The 18,182-nt window shown below is 39.0% G+C and overlaps 1 protein-coding gene across 8 annotated transcripts in view; it reads right to left on the minus strand.

Moving 5' to 3' along the window:
- Positions 1 to 18,182, minus strand: part of DCAF15 (DDB1 and CUL4 associated factor 15) — a 77,555-nt gene that overhangs the window by 31,070 nt on the left and 28,303 nt on the right. For all 8 annotated transcript variants that reach the window (XM_085885887.1, XM_085885886.1, XM_085885885.1 and 5 more), the window contains exons 4-10: positions 16,063 to 16,169; positions 15,603 to 15,739; positions 12,442 to 12,624; positions 2,693 to 3,448; positions 2,382 to 2,516; positions 1,781 to 1,866; positions 1,471 to 1,599 (exon numbers count right to left, since the gene is read on the minus strand). In XM_085885887.1, coding sequence (XP_085742013.1) covers positions 1,471 to 1,599; positions 1,781 to 1,866; positions 2,382 to 2,516; positions 2,693 to 3,448; positions 12,442 to 12,624; positions 15,603 to 15,739; positions 16,063 to 16,169 — 1,533 coding nt within the window. The remainder of the gene's footprint in view (positions 1 to 1,470; positions 1,600 to 1,780; positions 1,867 to 2,381; positions 2,517 to 2,692; positions 3,449 to 12,441; positions 12,625 to 15,602; positions 15,740 to 16,062; positions 16,170 to 18,182) is intronic.

Raw genomic sequence — 18,182 nt, forward strand, 5'->3', positions numbered from 1 at the left:
ACATAATCAGCTTAACACAAACTTTCCTCCTTCAAGACGTCTCTGACTCCCTCGTATCTCTTCCTAATTACTCCCTCCTTCGGTTTGAAGGTTTCGGCTGAACAGATTAAGTTCTGCATCCCAGTGATAGGCCGAATCTGGACCCGGATATGAACCAAAATTGAATCAGCTTGTTCTTGTCAACTACTCAACTCGTCCACCAAGTTTTGTCTAAATCAAAATGTACGATAGGGTGGCAAGAAGGAAGGCATTACTCAAAAAAGCCTAACTTGAAATGTGTTTCAGGTATGCAAAAAAACACTCCGGAGATTCTGAAGCCATGTGGCAAAAAGTTTTGTTGTCTCACAAAACCAAGACGGACCTTTTTGGCCTAAATATAAAATGTTACGTTTGGCACAAACCCAATACAGCACATCGCCCAAAGAACACCACCCCTACTGTGAAGCATGGTGGTGGCAGCAGAATGTTATGGGGATGTTTCTCATCAGCAGAGACTGGGGCACTTGTCAGGATTGAAGGGAAACTGGATCGAGTGAAATACAGGAAAATCCAAAAGGAAAACCTGCTACCCTCTGCAAGAAGGCTGAAATTGGGACGGAAGTTCACGTTTCAGCATGACAATGACCCGAAGCACATCGCCAAAGCTACAATGAAGTGGCTAAGGAACAAAGAGCTAAATGTCCTTGAGTGGCCCAGTCAGAGCCCCGACTGAAATCCAATCGAAAATCTGTGGCATGACTTAGAAGATTACTGTCCATCAATGATAACACGTAACTTGACTGAGCTTGAAGAGTTTTGTTCAGAAGAATGGGCAAATATTGCCCAATCAAGGTGTGCAAAGTTGGTAGAGACCTATCCCAACAGACTCACAGTTGTAATTGCTGTCAAAGGTGATTCCACCAAGTATTAACTCAGGGGGATGGACACTTATCCAACCAAGATATTCTAGTTTTGTATTTTTAATTAACTTTCTGGAATTTGTAGAATTTGTTTTTCACTTGGAATTTTTGGGTTACGATATGTAAATAAAGGTGGAAAAAGTCTGATTTAATGTAATTTAATTCCTGACTCCAAGGTACCAAAAGGTGAAAAATTTGAAAGCATGTGTAGACTTTCTATAGGCAATGTATATCGTTTTTGGCCCCATCTTTCAATTATGACGAATCACTTTAAAAATTAAAAAATTCTCATATTCGGATCTTCATCAAAATCTAATCAAGTTATCCGAATCACACACCCAACTTGTCCACCAAATCCAAATGCAACCGAGATATCCTGCTTACAGACAAACAAACAAACAAGGGTGAATACATAACCTCTGTCCCCCGATGGTGGTGGAGGTAGGTAATCATTAAAGACAGGAAAAAAAAGAAAAAAAAGAAAAAAGAACAACATTCCCTCTCCCACCCCTCTCCTATGATCGCAACCATCACCTTCGGATAAAACAAATTTCAAATCGAGGAAACTCACGTCCATAATGAAAACGTCATAGTCACTGAAAGAGCAGAAACGATGCGCCCATGAAGCCTCGGTGCGGATGATTTCGCTGATCAAAAACTCAAAATCCAGGCTGAGCTGTTCCACACATAGGTGCATGTCCTTAAAACACAGATAATCCATATTCTTATCAACTCCATCCGATTAATAACCCAATAACTCAACAGGTTAAATGTTTTAATGTCACCCACAGATAACTCAATGGCTATGGAATGACTTACCCACAACATAAGGATGGAAAAAATAAAATTCAAAAGAAAGAAAAACAAAGTTGTGTGTGTACCTGTGTACTGGTCTCTCCGAGGGGTTCAAGTTCACAGTTCATCAAATCTGTGACCACTATAGGCATAATGTTCTTGTTTTCAAAACCTGGACAGCCCAATACACTGTTAATTTCACCTAAAAATGTGTGTGTGTGTGTGTGTGTGTGTGTGTGTGTGTGTGTGTGTGTGTGTGTGTGTGTGTGTGTGTGTGTGTGTGTGTGTGTGTGTGTGTGTGTGTGTGTGTGTGTGTGTGTGTGTGTGTGTGTGTGTGTGTGTTTGCACTCGCACACATATAGTCAATTAGTGGACGATACTCATCACCAAAACCACGGTGCATTTAAATGTCATTTACAGATGCACCTGTGCATAGATATGCAAACGTGCGCATACACCAGACCAAAACCTCAGGTACCTGGCACTGGATATTCGATCAAAACTTAAAAGGATTTTAAAGAACCTCCTCTTCATTAATTCAACAGCTTTTGAACTTCAAAAAATAAAATAAAATAAAACATTCACCAAGACTCATGCACTTTACTTTATCACATGCTGGTACAATGTAAAGAGCTCTGTGGGTAAATGATGCATAACTTGTGCAAGTTCAGCACAACTCATCCATACCTGATGCACGTCCATTCCCTGCTGTGGACCCTCCATAGAGAGTGCGTGTGTATGATACTAAACTAGGCTCTGTGGCATCCCATTCTGCAGAGAGATGCACTGCTGTAGGACTGGTGCCTGCTACATGTTGACCACCTACACTCCAGACAAATATTAAAGGGGGAGTGCGGAAAGGAGTGGGGCAGGTGAGGTCAAGACTACAGTCAAAATTCTCCGTGTACTCCGATGCGATAAATCAGGTCTGCTATAAATTAAAAAGCTGTATAAAAAGGTTGAAAAGATCTTTGCACAACATCGACCAACAATAGTACCTTGGCTCTCAGAGTTTGCCCCGTTACTCTCTTTTTGTTCTCTGCACATGCCATCAGGCATGTTTGAAACCTCTCCGTTCACACAAGAAATTATGCTTGCTGAACACAACACACTCTCCGTAAGCTGGGAATCATTCATGCTCAAAGATTCTCGAAGAGACTCTGCCGATTGTTGGCACCCTGGTCTTCTTACTTCGAGAACGGAGGGCAGGTCTTCATCCCTCGAGGAACCCGATGCCTCGCTCTGAGGCTGAGCACGCCTAAACAACTCGCTTGCAAACTCTCGCGCCACGGAGCAGCGGTCCGAGGCCGTTGCATCCCGTCTTCCAGTGACCCACTCTTCACACATCTGCGCAGGTTGCTTAGCCAAGGTTTCAGGTCTTCTTGTTAAAATGTCTGAAGTTTGATGATACGAAGGGTCTGAAGACTTTCTGGCCAAATGCCTTTGGCATTGTTCTGACATCAAATCACAATTGTAGGTCTTGCTTTTAAGGGATTCCGAAGACTCACTGGCCATTGAAGAATGTGGAGGGGGTTGGAGGGTGCTTTGCCTCAAGGTATTACTACCATGGACCGTGTTCAACTCAGGGAAGAATTTTGGCACAGCAAGAGCTCCCCCTTTGACATTGGGAGCACAAGACAGATGTTCTTCTAATCCCTCTGCTTCATGCCTTGGTGTGCAGTCAGTGCTGTGTTTGGTACAAAACCCTGAAGACTCCGTTCTTCGTGTACACAACAGTCCATGATTTGCATTGTCTGGTAAAAAACAGAAAAAAAAAAGAAAGAGAAAAAGATAGCAGATCAACACTATTATATGAAATCAACATAATATTCTCTACCATACAACGATGCTGATGTTAGCAAATGTACATTGGATTGGGATTTCATTCTAAATTTGGTCTGGTAGTTGTGTCAATTACTGAGCCATGGTGCCGCTGATGCAGTGCCCCTGTGCATTCCGGCAGGAATTTGCGATTTGTTCAGGGTGCTGGTGATAACTTGGGTCCTTTTCACAAAAGATACGGTGGGATCTATAACGTCCACAAATTAATGCTAACTGACGGGATACCCGGCTGAACGTCCATCTGAAGGATGGTGCACTTTATGATCCAATGCCCTGCTTAGGAAACACCAGGATGACAGTTATGGGTGCTTCTTTGAGGGTTCCATTCCGCCTCTGCTTTTCTATTGTGAAAGTTGGCATTGAAACTATTTGCATCAAACAAAACTCCTTTTGCAACGTCTTGCAACACTTTTTACAGTGATTAAAATCTCACGAAGGAACTTGTACACAGGGCATATGTAGGGTAAAGACAATGGGAGATATTCGTATATATTTCTTCGTCTTCTTTCATACAAAATCTAGGCTCACAGAAAAGTGAGGGGAAATTGGCTAACAAGCAATGTTCTGAAAGTGGGGAAACAGTTCGACATAAGAATAAACAGAAAAATACGGGAGAGAGAAAGTAGGAAACCGAGTAAGCGCCAAGTAAGTGGATTTGGTGAGGAAGGAATAATGGGGGTGGTAAACATCATGGGTAGGGATGGGAGATGACACGAGTTGGTGCACCCCTTGCTTGAAACACTGGAGAGAGGAGTGAGATTAAACAGTTTCTAGAAGGCAGTTCCACAAACAGGAGAAAAGAACAAGAGTGGAGATGTGAGCAGAAGGCTTGGATTTTAAAGTTTAATCAGTGGGGGTTGCTGGAATAGCCAGTGTGTTCTATCCCCCAAGTATTAAAATTTAATTCCATATAATTCATGAGAGAAAGATATGATACTGGCCCACCTGCCCACAGATGAGAGCAGAACTCCAATGAGCTGAAGAAAAAGGACTTGTAAGCTGCAAGTAGTTTCGATTTTATAAAGAACTAGACAACCCGTGAACCCGTTGGGTTCCCCTTGTGACAGCGGTTAATTAAAAAATCATTTCAAAAAAATTTAAAAAAAAGATAGCTCCAGCAAACTATACCGCTGAGGTTGTTTGCATCGATCAAATAATCCCGAAGAGTACTTGACTAAATAGGGAATTGATTTTTAAATAATTTTTTTCATTGCTCAATTTGAACGAAAGTTTATATTGCATGTCAAAGTGAAAAAAAAAACGGAGATAAAGTCGAAGAAATTATTGTGCGTAATCTTAAAACACAATTATTTATTAATGAACACGGAAGTATTAGATCAAAATGGCAATGTTTATTTTATGCTTAAAAATAAATCGTTCTTTATCTATACTAAATGTTTGACATTTTAAAATAATCATTTCAAGAAAAAGAAACAAAGATAGTTCCAGCAAACTATACCGCTGAGGTTGTTTGCATTGATCAAATTCTCCTGAAGATGACTTGACTGAATCGAGAATTGATTTTTTAATAATTTTTTTCGTTGCCCGATTTGAACGAAACTTGATACTGCACACCACAGGTGAATGGTAAGGTAGCTCTAACATTTTTGCGCTATCATGTTCCGTTTTGGCTGTATTTTGGGAACATACATACATACAAGATGAGAGTTTTAGTAATATACCAGACGACCCGTGAACCCATTGGGTTCCTGTTGTGACAGCGGTTGATAAAAAAAAAACATTTAAAAAAAGAAGATAGCTCCAGCAAACTATACCGCTGAGGTTGTTTGCATTGATCAAATTCTCGCGAAGAGTACTTGACTGAATCGGGAATTAATTTTTTAATAATTTTTTTTCATTGCCTCATTTTAACGAAACTTGATACTGCACACCGCAGGTGAATCATCAGTAAGGTGGCACTAACATTGTTGCGCTATCCTGTACAGTTTTGGCTGTATTTCGAGAACATACATACAAGATCAGTGTTTTAATAATATACTAGATAACTAGACGACCCGTGAACCCGTTCGGTTCCCGTTGTGACAGCGGTTGAGAAAAAAAATCATTTCATAAAAAATAATAATTTTTTTTAAGCTCCAGCGAACTACACCGCTGAGGTTGTTTGATTTGATCAAATAATCCCGAAGAGTACTTCACTGAATCGGGAATTGATTTTTTTATAATTTTTTTTCGTTGCCCGATTTGAACGAAACTTGATATTGCACGTCAATGTGAAAAAAAAAACAGAGAAAAGAAAGTCGAAGAAATTCTTGTGCGCAATCTTCTAAACTCAATTTTATTTATTAATGAACACGGAAGTATAAGATCAAAATGGTGGTTTATTTTATGCTGAAAAATAAATCGTTCTTTGTCTATACCAAATGTTTGAGATTTTAAAATAAATCATTTCAAGGAAAAAAAAACAGAAGATAGCTCCAGCGAACTATACCGCTGAGGTTGTTTGCATTGATCAAATTCTCCCGAAGAGGACTCGACTGAATCGGGAATTGATTTTTTAATATATTTTTTCGTTGCCCGATTTGAACGAAACTTGTTACTGCATGCACACTGCAGATGAATGGTGAGTAAGGTTGCTCTAAAAAAATTTGCGCTATCGTGTTCCGTTTTGGCTGTATTTTGGGAACATACATACATATATACAAGATGAGAGTTTTATTAATATACTAGACGACCCATGAACCTGTTGGATTCCCGTTGTAACAACGGTTGAGACAAAAAAATCATTTAAAAAAAAAAGAAAAAGATAGCTCCAGCAAACTATACCGCTGAGGTTGTTTGCATTGATCAAATTCTCCAGAACAATACTTGACTGAATCGGGAATTGATTTTTTAATAATTTTTGTCATTGCCTGATTTTAACGAAACTTGATACTGCACACCGCAGGCGAATGGTGAGTAAAGTGGCACTAAAATTTTTGCACTATCGTGTAACGTTTTGGTTGTATTTCGAGAACATACATACATACATACAAGATGAGAGTTTTAGTAATATACCAGACAACCCGTGAACCTGTTGGGGTCCCATTGTGACAGCGGTTGATAAAAAAAAACTCATTTCATAAAAAATAAAAATAATTTAAAAATAAAGCTCCAGCGAACGATACCGATGAGGTTGTTTGATTTGATCAAATAATCCCGAAGAGTACTTGACTGAATCGGCAATTGATTTCTTAATCATTTATTTTGTTGCCCGATTTGAACGAAACTTGATATTGCGCGTCAATCTGAAAAAAAATAAGGAGAAAAGAAAGTCGAATAAATTATTGTGCGTAATCTTCTAAACACAATTTTATCTATTAATGAACACGGAAGTATTAGATCAAAATGGCGGTTTATTTTATGCTTAAACATAAATCGTTCTTTGTCTATACTAAATGTTTGAGATTTTGTAAGTAATCATTTCAAGAAAAAAAAGAGCTCCAACGAACTATACCGCTGAGGTTGTTTGCATTGATCAGATTCTCCCGAAGAGTACTTGACTGAATCGGGAATCGATTTTTAAATAATTTTTTCCGTTGCCAGATTTGAACGAAACTTGATACTTCACACCGCAGGAGAATGGTGAGTTAGGTGGGCCGAAACTTTTTGCGCTATCGTGTACCATTTTGGCTGTATTTCGGTAACATACATACAAGAGTGTTTTAGTAATATATATGGATAGATAATATAGATGGATAGATGACTTGGAATGACAGAGGATGCCCAATCTGTAACTGGCATTGGAGGCAAACTTTGCTATATGGATGGCTATGGCTGACAGTGAGGCCTAAAATGTTTTTTAAAATAAAAGAAAAAATAAAAAGATAAAAAAATAATAATTTTAAATCCTCGAGTGGCTAAAGATGAGTTATTGATAATGATGGTCAGCTATCAGACTTGAACTTTTTAGGCCTCACAGAGTAGTTAGGGGATACCATCATGATGTCCCCGAGCTATCAGCTAACTACGAACTGTCAGCTATGACCTCTCCTGCGCCAACCATATAGCAAAGCGCTATAAAAGAGTAAAGACTGTCAGTTGTTAGGTCAATGGGGATGGACTCATGCTAGGGTAGATGTAGATTCTGAAAATGGTGCAATTCTTTTTTTATTAACAAATAAAGTCTCTTCATAGATGTAATCCCACACATAGACATTCGTGTGAAATATGCATAAATTATTTGCCGAATCAAAGGCAGGATCAAGATTATATGCATATTTTCTTCATGAATTCATACTCGCATCAATTTAACATCAAATTTATTCAGGATATGCAACAGAGTGATAAAAGAGTGTCCTTAGTTCAATCACAAGAAATGTACCTTAAAGTAGTTACAAAAAAAAGGTTAAAAAATAAGATAAAACGAATCTATGTCTGTATAAAAATACAGATTTTGATCGAAGTTGTTGTCTGATCAGTTATTGAACAGAATCCTTGGAAGGAAATGCATGTACATTGCTGTAGTTGGTGATAACTATTCTAATGAAGAATCGATCAAGTCAGGTGAAAGAGCTCGCAGAGGCAGTGCAGAAATGCAAGAAATCCGAAATCCGTCATGCTTGGCACCTCTTCCAAAACAATGGCTGAAGATGATGTCAAATGCAAACAACAAGGAAAATACAGCAAACTTTCTCATGGAAGACGAGTACAAAGGGTGAAGACACGCTTTCACAAGGTTATGAACTGTACCTGTCGGATGGATTCCATGACATATGGAAAGCAGTCAAAGTAGTTAGGGGATACTATCATGATGTCTCTGAGATGTCAGCTAACCACGAAGAAGCCGAGTCGTGCATGTTCCTGCATATTGCACATGCAAAGAATATCTTGGGCGTTGACGGAGTTGTTTTGTGGAGACATAGCCTACATGTGCCCAAGGTACAGATCAATGATGACACTTGAAAACTGGAACTGGTCACAAGAGGAGGTCTGTGTGCATGCACACTATCACAGCAGAACTAGGAGAACATTATGACACATGTATTGCCATCCATTCTCTCATTCAGCGGCTGTGACTCGACATCAGCATTCGTGGAATGGGAAAAGATAAGTAGATGAAGGCTGCTACAGAAAAACAACTGATGGCTGGACTAAAGGTTCTTGGAAAAGATGCAACAAGGATTGCCATTGCGACTGAAGCGGCAGACGTTTATTTGGTGTCCATGATGTATACTGGACGAGATTAAGCATCTCTGAATGCAGTTTGCTGTGACTTGTTCGCAATTAAAATCAAGACAAGTGAAAAACTACCTCCCACAATGGATGCTTTCAAGAAACATATAAAGCGTGTCAACTACCAGGCTTACATCTGTTCAAATGCTACTCCTGTGTTCAGTAGGTATCAGCATCTCTTGTCAACAATGGACGGGTATTGGATGAGAATGGTCACCTTGTTCCGAAGCTGATGCTTAATGAAAAAGTCACTCCTTAATGCTACATCCCACCAGCTCTTGAAGCTCTTCTGACATTTTCCAAGTGTGGATGCAAGAGTGACTGCAGTAATAGAAGGTGCAAATGCCAGAAAGATAATATCTGCTCTGATGTGTGTCCATGTGACAGTGAAACATGCAGCAACAAAGTGTTGTACACCTCAGACACCGATTCACATGAATAGTTGTGATACTTTTACATTATTTGGATTGCACCTGAAAGCCTTTGTGACCGTGATTAAGAGGCAAAGTGTGGAATATTTAATAACTAGCGAGAGAGACCAGTCCTGAAAAAATAAAAATAAAAAACATCACACATATGTATTATCACAGGAATGATGGTCACCTCGTTTGCAGAACAGTGACTAATAACATTAACTTTCAAGATCAGTCTGCAAAATCATAACAAAATGCAGTAGTTGTATTAAGGTGAGTGGCAGAACCATTATTGTTTGTTACCTCCACCACCAAAGGTGAAGGAGGTTATGCTTTCAACCCTTTCTGTCTGTTTGTTTGTGTGCAGGATATCTCAAAAAAGTTATGGACAGATCTGGATGAAACTTGGTGGACAGGTTCGGTGTGTGACAAGGACGAACTGATTAGATTTTGGTGAAGATCTGGATCTGGATACGAGAATTATTTAATTTTAAAAGTGATTCTTCACCAGTGAGAGATCGGGCCAAAAATGATATATAGAACGATATCTCAAAAATTTGTGGACGGATTCGGATGAATATTGGTGGGCAGGTTGGGTGTGTGGCAAGGACGAATTGATGAGATTTTGGTGAAGATCCGGAGCCAGATACGAGAATTATTCAATTGTCCAAGTGATTCTTCACCGTTGAGAGACAGTGCCAAGAACGATATAGTGTTCCATAGCACGATATTTCAAAAATGTATTGGGCCTGATATGTTCTCGTGGATCAGGCATTGCGTGGTGGAGGTATGCGCTCCACCGAGTACCCTTCTAGTTCATGCTGTATTCATTGTCATTTGCATGTAGTTGCTCAAATGACATTGTGATTTTCTTTTTATATGTGTGATGATTGCAGCACTAATTTACATGTTGTACTAACTCCATAGCACTAATGTGCAGGAGTATGGTTTAAAAACAATATATGATGCAATATGCCGACATGCCTATTCATACGGTTAATCTGGATGAATAGATAAAGTGTTGCAATGATGTTTATCACTTTTTAGAAATCAGTAAAAGCTATTCGAATGTTGGAATCCACTTTCACATTCAAAAACAAACAAACAAACAAAAACCTTCTCGATACCTGTAATTTCTAAGTTTGCTTGATAAACTAAGCTTCAGTGAATGACACATTACTTTGAAACCCCTCAAGTTCGAATGTTAAAGTGAACAAAATGAACAGACATCAGGATGTGTTCAATAGCACACAACATTTCGATTTGAAAAAGTGCAAATGTCAAAGGTCGAGTTTCAAAGAGAATAAAAGAAAATTGCACCACTTCTACAATTAACATCCACCCAGATAAAGTCACCCACATATGAACCTAACATCTCGTAGCAATGAAAATTTTCAAGCTGACCGAGGAGGATAACTCCTTAACTCAGCCACTTTTTGCAGTTTCCCCCCACCCCACCCCCTACTAATGGTGCTTCGCTTTGATAATTTTACAGAATTTCAATATCATCCCTCATTGCTGTGCTGACGATACCAAGATCTACCTGTCCATTGAACCTGATGATGTGCTCTCTTCTGCAATTCTGAATTCCCCTCTCTGAAACTCAAATATACAGTAGATGGTCACAAACCTTCTTAAGAGTCAATGCTGTTAAGACTGATGTGTTAGTGCTTAGCCCCTTATCCAATATTAAAAAGATTCAATTTCACAAAGTGAAACTTGGGGATCACCACCAGACCTCCACTTTCACATTTTCTAACACTTTGATATCTTCTGCGCATTGCTAAGATCTGAAAATAGATCTTTGTACAAGGAATACAAGCTGCCTTTGGGGCATTTTTTTTAAATCATAAAAAATTAAAATTTTTCTAAAATCCTCAATTTTCATCCAATTGACTTGAAATTTGAAGAGCATTTTCATGTCAGGTCGCTGAATTCAACTACCAATTCATTTTAAGGTCAAAAGGTCAACAGAGGCCTAATTTCTAAAATTGATAGATAGGGCCAAAAACTAAATATATCACTATATCTCAAAAATTTGTTGACAAGTTATGACAAAACAAGGTGGATAAGTTGAATAGGTGACAATAACAAGCAGATTGGATTTTGGTTCGGATCCAGTCCATCAGTGGGATACAGAATGTGAACTGTTCCACCTGGCAGAGGTATGCGCTCTACCAAGTGCCATTCTATTTTGTGCTGTTTTGCCCAGATGTCACTCTGAGTGATTTTTCATTTGTTTGTTTGCCTGTCTGTCCGCACAGAAATTTCGTGTTTTTCTCTAATAAAAAAAAAACTCTAAAAGTCAGAGTAATGTATTTATAAGTCCCCTACTGGTTTCACCGGAGGGGACTATAGGTTCTCCGTCTGTCTGTCTGTCTGTCCGTCCATCAGTCCATGGACGTTTACTGACATTTGTCTGTCACCAATAAATGTCTGACTGACATTTAATACGTCTCAAAGCAATACAACATCTATGGTTTTTCAGACTTTTTCCCATACCCTTCAACATATTCAACTGAAACTTGGTACATGGCTTTATAAAGATAAGTTACACAAGTTCGAGTTTCAAGGCATTTCGTTAATTTTTCACAGGGTTATGCACTTTTTGGACTTGGAAAATATCACATCAGTAGGGGATGTGTATTGCAAAGCAATTCTCACTTGTTTTGTTTTTTATATTAATAATCTTTGAGGGAATTTGTCTTTTTAGTGTTGCAAACCATATCCACAATTTTTATTTATTATTCTTTTAATGTACTGTATCTGCTGAAGATCAAGGTGGCGGAATGTGAGATAACAGATGGTGGAATAAAAAAACAGTTGTGAAAATACAGTTCAAGCATGTTGTGCTTGGATTACTGCAACTCACCGTTGCGAGGCTTACCTGCTTCTTTTCTCATGCCAAGATAAATTGGTTCATGCCAAGATTTCTGACCTAATCTCCAAGTCGTTTCTCGCTTTAGGATGAAGACTTCAGGTGATGAGCGTTCTTCAGATTTTTTTGCTACTCAACTGTGGAACTTTTCCTTTTAAAAATTTCACAAAGCTGCATAATATATTTTTTAAATCTCTCCTAAAACCCATCAATTTGTTCTCAGTTGCTTTTTCTGAATTTACCATTTAAAATTTTCCACTTTTCCTTCTGGGTAGTACCAAGCATCTCTTCCTTCTTTGTAAAATGCTTTGAGATTCTATGTCTAAATGAAAAGTGTGATTCAGAAATTGATCAGTTGATACTACACAGCTTATTGCTAGTCATTTAGTGTTTTGTGTGGCTTAAAACAAACAAAAAAAATCAGGTTGTGTAAAAAGCTCACCTTTGGCATGTGTAATGGCGCAGGCAAGCAGTGAGTAACTGGTATTGAGCAGGAAAACACCATCTTTACGGAGTTGAATGGAGGGTTGGAATGATGGGAAGGGGTAAACCACCTGGTACTTGAAGTGAAGTAGAAAGCCGTTGCACGGGCACTTATGTGCTCTATGCCCTGCTGTTGTGGAATCTGAAGGTACATAAAAGTGGAGTTTCTACAGACTTGACTTGCATTTGAAGGAACACAAAAGTAACACAAACACAGATCCAGAGAGGAATTTGTTGAACTGCTCACCATGTTAAAAGGAGCTTGGTATTGTATGGAAAATACCATCAGGCTTAGAGATAACCATCACAATTACAATATGGTCTTATTGTTGAAGGTGGGACTCAAATTGAGGGAGAAACATATGGGACAAGGATGGAGGGGAAAATTAAAAAAAAAAAACTTTTAAGCGATAGGTTATCAGTTATTGGGGAACCAATAGTTGGAAACAAGGACAATTTGAAGCAAGCATTAACATCATAGGTATTGATAAAACCGATGATGTAAAAACACCAATGTAAAGAAGAATGCTAAGTAGGATATATTGAAGTTGGATTACCCACAAAACTGGTTTGATTTTTTTTTTTAAAGAAAAAGATTTCCATTTGCTACCTCCAATAACATAAGAGGGTCGTTCACATTTGACCTGGAGTTTTCATCTTCAATCAATCACTGAAAGAAGTGTCCATTTGTTTGTCCGTCACACTTTATTAGAATCACGACCCCAGCGAGGGACAGAGAGGTGGCCAAGGATAACGCCTCAATGATAAAGGATAATTAAATAAGACCATTAATCACCTTCAAAAGGGATGTTTAAATTTACCCAAACACCCAATTTTCATTCATGCACTATCTTGGTGTTCCCTTCCTATGCAGGCAAAGTTTGGGGCCACTCGGTTTCATGGTTTTGGAGTTATGCAGGAGACTGACTGATGGATGGACTGACTGACATTTATTGGTGCAGATATCGTAATACTTCTCAAAGCAATATAAAAAAAATTACCCCCGTGTGGGGGTGACGGTCATCTCTATAATACCACAAGTTCTCAATGTTCAGTCATGACCGAGGACTACTGCGCAGTTTGGTTAAAGATGACTCCGCATCTTGACGCGCGTGCACGAAATTATATTTTGAAAATAAATGCCGACGTTTACATTTCGGGTTTTGAAAATTTTTCACCTTCGGCGGAAAATGTATAAATATAAAAGGCTAAAAATGTGTTTTATATTTATATTTCATTTCTCCTTCCTTCCTTCTTTGCGAATCGCATCGGCGTTTTTGGCCAACTTCCAGATCACGTGACGATCAAACGGGAAGGAAATTCAAAAATCTGTCCAGTTAGATACAAGATAATATTTTTTACTATCATAATCAATAAACAGTTGCCGAATATCTTGTAGAATGGCAGACGAGATAGGTTTTGAAAATGTCGATTTTTATAACTTACGTGACCTCGTGACCTTGACCCTGACCTTGAACCGGGACAAAAGTGATATCGTTGTGCAACACTCATCGACCTCTACCCACATACTAAGTTTCATCAACATCGTAAAGAAAAATTGTTGATGGACGGACATTTGGTCCAGCTTTATTAGGTCATCTCTGTAGAGATGACCTAAATATACACAATAGTACACAGAAGCAGCACACAGCCGACGGCGCCATCATAAGATATATTTTTTCCTGTGTTTTACTTCATTTTTCATACACATTTTCAGATGGACAGGCAATATGCTTGTGAGGTACAACATGCTGTCTTTTGATTAAACCCGTCAGTGAAGCGACGGTTATACATGGATAGTTACATGACAAAGTAAAAGCAAGATGATGATGGGCGACCCTTCAGTATTTTCACACTATTCAGCATTGAAAACTCGGGGTAAAACTGAAATTATGCCAAAAAGCCCTGGATTTATGACACAAATTGCTCATCACTTTATTTAGGCAATGTATAAACAATAGACTGCTGCAACACGTATCACACACAGGAAGTATAAACATGCCTAATGCTTATGATGGGTGACCCTTCTGTATTTTCACACTAATTAGCCTTGAAAACTCAGGCAAAAACAGGAAAAAAGACAAAAACCTTCAATTATTATCCAAATTGCTAATCCCCTTAATTCTCGTGGTGCAAAGGCCACAGACCACTGCCTCAATCTCTCCCGACAATAAATAAATAAAAACTCAGGTTAAATACATGAAGCAAAAACATGCTCACTGCTTTTGTGCAAATATAATACATCATGGTTACATATAGCTCAGATAATTCCAATTGCACTGGCCCATGGGCTGACACCAGAGGCCGATGTGCCTTCACAAAATGGTGGATGTTTGTTTTTTGTTTTGTTTTTCAGGTGACAATTGTGGGTTGAGTAGGGCCAGCTGTTCAACAACACATATAGGCCTACACGCATATATCGTCCAAAACCGAATTGACATATATATATATATATATATATATATATATATATATATATATATATATATATATATATATATATATATATATATATATATATATATATCAATAATCACACTGGCATGGCAATGCACTCAGCAAAGCAAATGCTAACTGGATCTTCTCTCCTCACTCCTCTTCCACACCCCTCCCTCACTCATTCTGCTTTATCATTTATATACTCAATTGAAGTACAGGCCACAAAAGCCCCGAATTCTAGAAAGCACTGATGATTAATTGTCTAGATGGTTCTATATCCCACTAGAAATTGCTCGTTAATGTAGGGAAGCAGCTAGGAATTACCTGAATACCCACAATCTGTCCACAAGGCTTAAAATCCAACTACTTGTGGCCTCTTCACTCGACTCAACTTTTACAATCAACTTCTCGCCTCAACAAACATCGTATATTAAACAATTCCTTCCACATCGAATCATATGTATAAAAGCGTAAAACACCGCACTGAACCAACACACCGCCTCAGTTATTCGTAAAGAATATCTGACAATGGTGGATAAAATTAATGTCGATGAAAACGACCTTTGAAGAACCTTAGGTTTTACGGTTCATAAAGAGCACGATAGTAGTACAATTAGAAGTGCTTTGAGTCGAGATAACAGAGTGATAATCAGGCGAAACTTGCAGCAGTACAATGCTTACCGTTGGAATCGTGAACAATATGATGACACTCGTGGCAGGGCCTGTAGTCTGGTGTCGCTAAAACAGTCACGTACACGTCACGTTGGTCTTCACTCGCTGTTTCAATGTTGCAGGGCAAATCATCGGTCATCGGTATGCTGTACAAAAAACAAACAGCACCATTTAGAAGTGCAGTAAACATGCACAGCAATCGTACAGATTAATGTACACATAATTACTCATGATATATGACATTAGCAAATTATGATCAAATCTCAAGAAAAATCATGAGATTCTTTTGTAAAGGTTACGTCACTACACTTCCTGAAAGACTTTCTCTTTGCAGGGAACATCCTGGTCTGGTTCCTTGACTTTCAGTGAAAGAATAAAAGGCAAACATTTTCAGGGAACTCGACGATAATCTGACATGGGATATTTGTGAACGTCATTTTGTCACAACCAGGAACACATATTTCCTGACCTGAGGCCATAGACGAGAATTTTCGACCTGTCCGAGGGCCATTCACAAACGGACAGGAACAAGTCGCTGAAGATTTCAACGTTTCCAAAAAGCCGCACATCATACACCTGGGCACATCCAAACACAAAGCACAATATTGGGCCATGTTCTCATGAATGTCACTGGAACAGCATCAGTAATACATGATCAACAAGAACGGCACTCGGTACAGCATATACCTTCAGCAGGCTGAACAGTTTACGTTTTGTATCCCACTGATAGTCCGGATCAGTATCCAGGTCTGAACCAAAATCTAATTTACTTGTTCTCGTCATCTACCAAAATCATCCACCATGTTTTGTCATAATCTGTACATAACTTTTGAAATATTGTGCTGGATTTTATTTTTGGCCCCATCGCTCAATGGTGAAGAATCACTTCAAAATTCTAATATCTGGATCTGGATCTTCACCAAAATCTAAGTAGTTAATCCCTGTCACACACCCAACCTGTTCACCAAGTTTCGTACAAATCCGTCCACAACTTTTTGAGATATGCTCAAAGACAGACAGACAAGCAGGGGTAGAAAACATAACCTCTGTCCACTTTTTGTGGCAGAAGTAACAAAGCACATTCAAGGTTTATACTCTTAATGGTAAAAGTTCTCAAGTGAAACTCTGCAGTCAATGGATTTGAGGCCATCTACATAATATATTGTTACGGCTGTGGAAATTCGCAGAACACCATATAGGTTCCTTAGATCAGTTATCCCGGTAAGTCTGTGTTCAGTTAGATTTCCCCACCGTCGTTTAATGGGATTTATTCGTGTTCACCAGGCTGTTACCCTTTGAGATAGTGTTTTTCTTTATCTATTATTATTTTGAACCACCATTGCAACAAACCTCCACGCCAACAACCGCCACCACAAACTACGCCAACCACGCTACAATCACCATTACAACAACCACCACCATCTTCACCACTACACCCGCTTGCGAACGCCATCCTCCACGGACCACGCTACAACCCTCTTTCCGCGTCGGAAACAGTCCGAGAACGCGAGGAGGGAAGCAAGAAGGATCTCCGATGGCGCACGCCTTCTCCCGCCTGATTTTCCCCGCGCTTGGTGTGGGGGAAGTGCGATCTGAGCTAGAGTACCTATATATAGAGAGTAGCGACAACTCAGCTATAGGCGCCATTTTGTTTCACTCTGGATAATGCGTGGTGCGTGCGCTACCGCCGTAGCAGCATGCATGAATGAAGCAATACATCAGGAGGGTGGGATACATCACTGGACATATATATTTATTCTCATGTTTTACTCGGCCAAAGATCTTGATTATAGAATCAATGGGGTTGAAAGTGATAAAATGTTAAAATGCATGTACTCATTACACGGGAAACTCAGAGTAAGTTTGCCAGAGAACGAGACATTTGGGAGAAACTCGGCCTGTGTAGGCTTATGACATGAAGTCGAGCCAAATAAAAATCTCGAGTCCATAGGCCTAAGTTGGGGCCTCAATTTGATCCATACCTGCCCCTACCCATCCCTCCCCACCTCACCCATCTTTACTTTTTTCATCTCACCACATTATCATCTCACCCATAACAAACAAAAACAACAAACACCGATACCTACATGTAATTTATCATCATAGTTACCACCCAACACACTCTCAAACACACCAAAAAGTGACTATGCCAAAATGATTGTATCAGATTTCAAAAATATCTTAACAATTGAAATGACCCTTTTTATGGGCAAAGAATAGTTAAATGCACAGGCCTGCTATGCAATTATTGGATGAATCTATGAAGCACGTTCATGTCAAAATGCTTATGTTAAGTATTCAACTGGTACAATCTTGTGAAGAAACAGTCCATGAAAAATCGCAGTAGGTTTGACTTGCTATTTTATTTCTGTCAACAGTGTTCCATCAATTTGTAAGATGATGAACGATAAAGAAATGCTACAAATTATAAGTACAGGTAACTCTGCTTAACTTGAATCTCTTGGGACCACAGAAATCTGTTCGACATAGAACAAATCTGCCTCACAGAAGGTAAATAACACGTCTTGCATAATACGGTTTCAAAATTTGTTTAAACTTGTGCGATTATTCGACTTAATAAGGCTGACT

Source organism: Eptatretus burgeri, chromosome 6 (assembly GCF_056783735.1).
Source record: "Eptatretus burgeri isolate ZD-2024b chromosome 6, Ebu_testis_v1, whole genome shotgun sequence".
Classification (NCBI taxonomy): domain Eukaryota; kingdom Metazoa; phylum Chordata; class Myxini; order Myxiniformes; family Myxinidae; genus Eptatretus; species Eptatretus burgeri.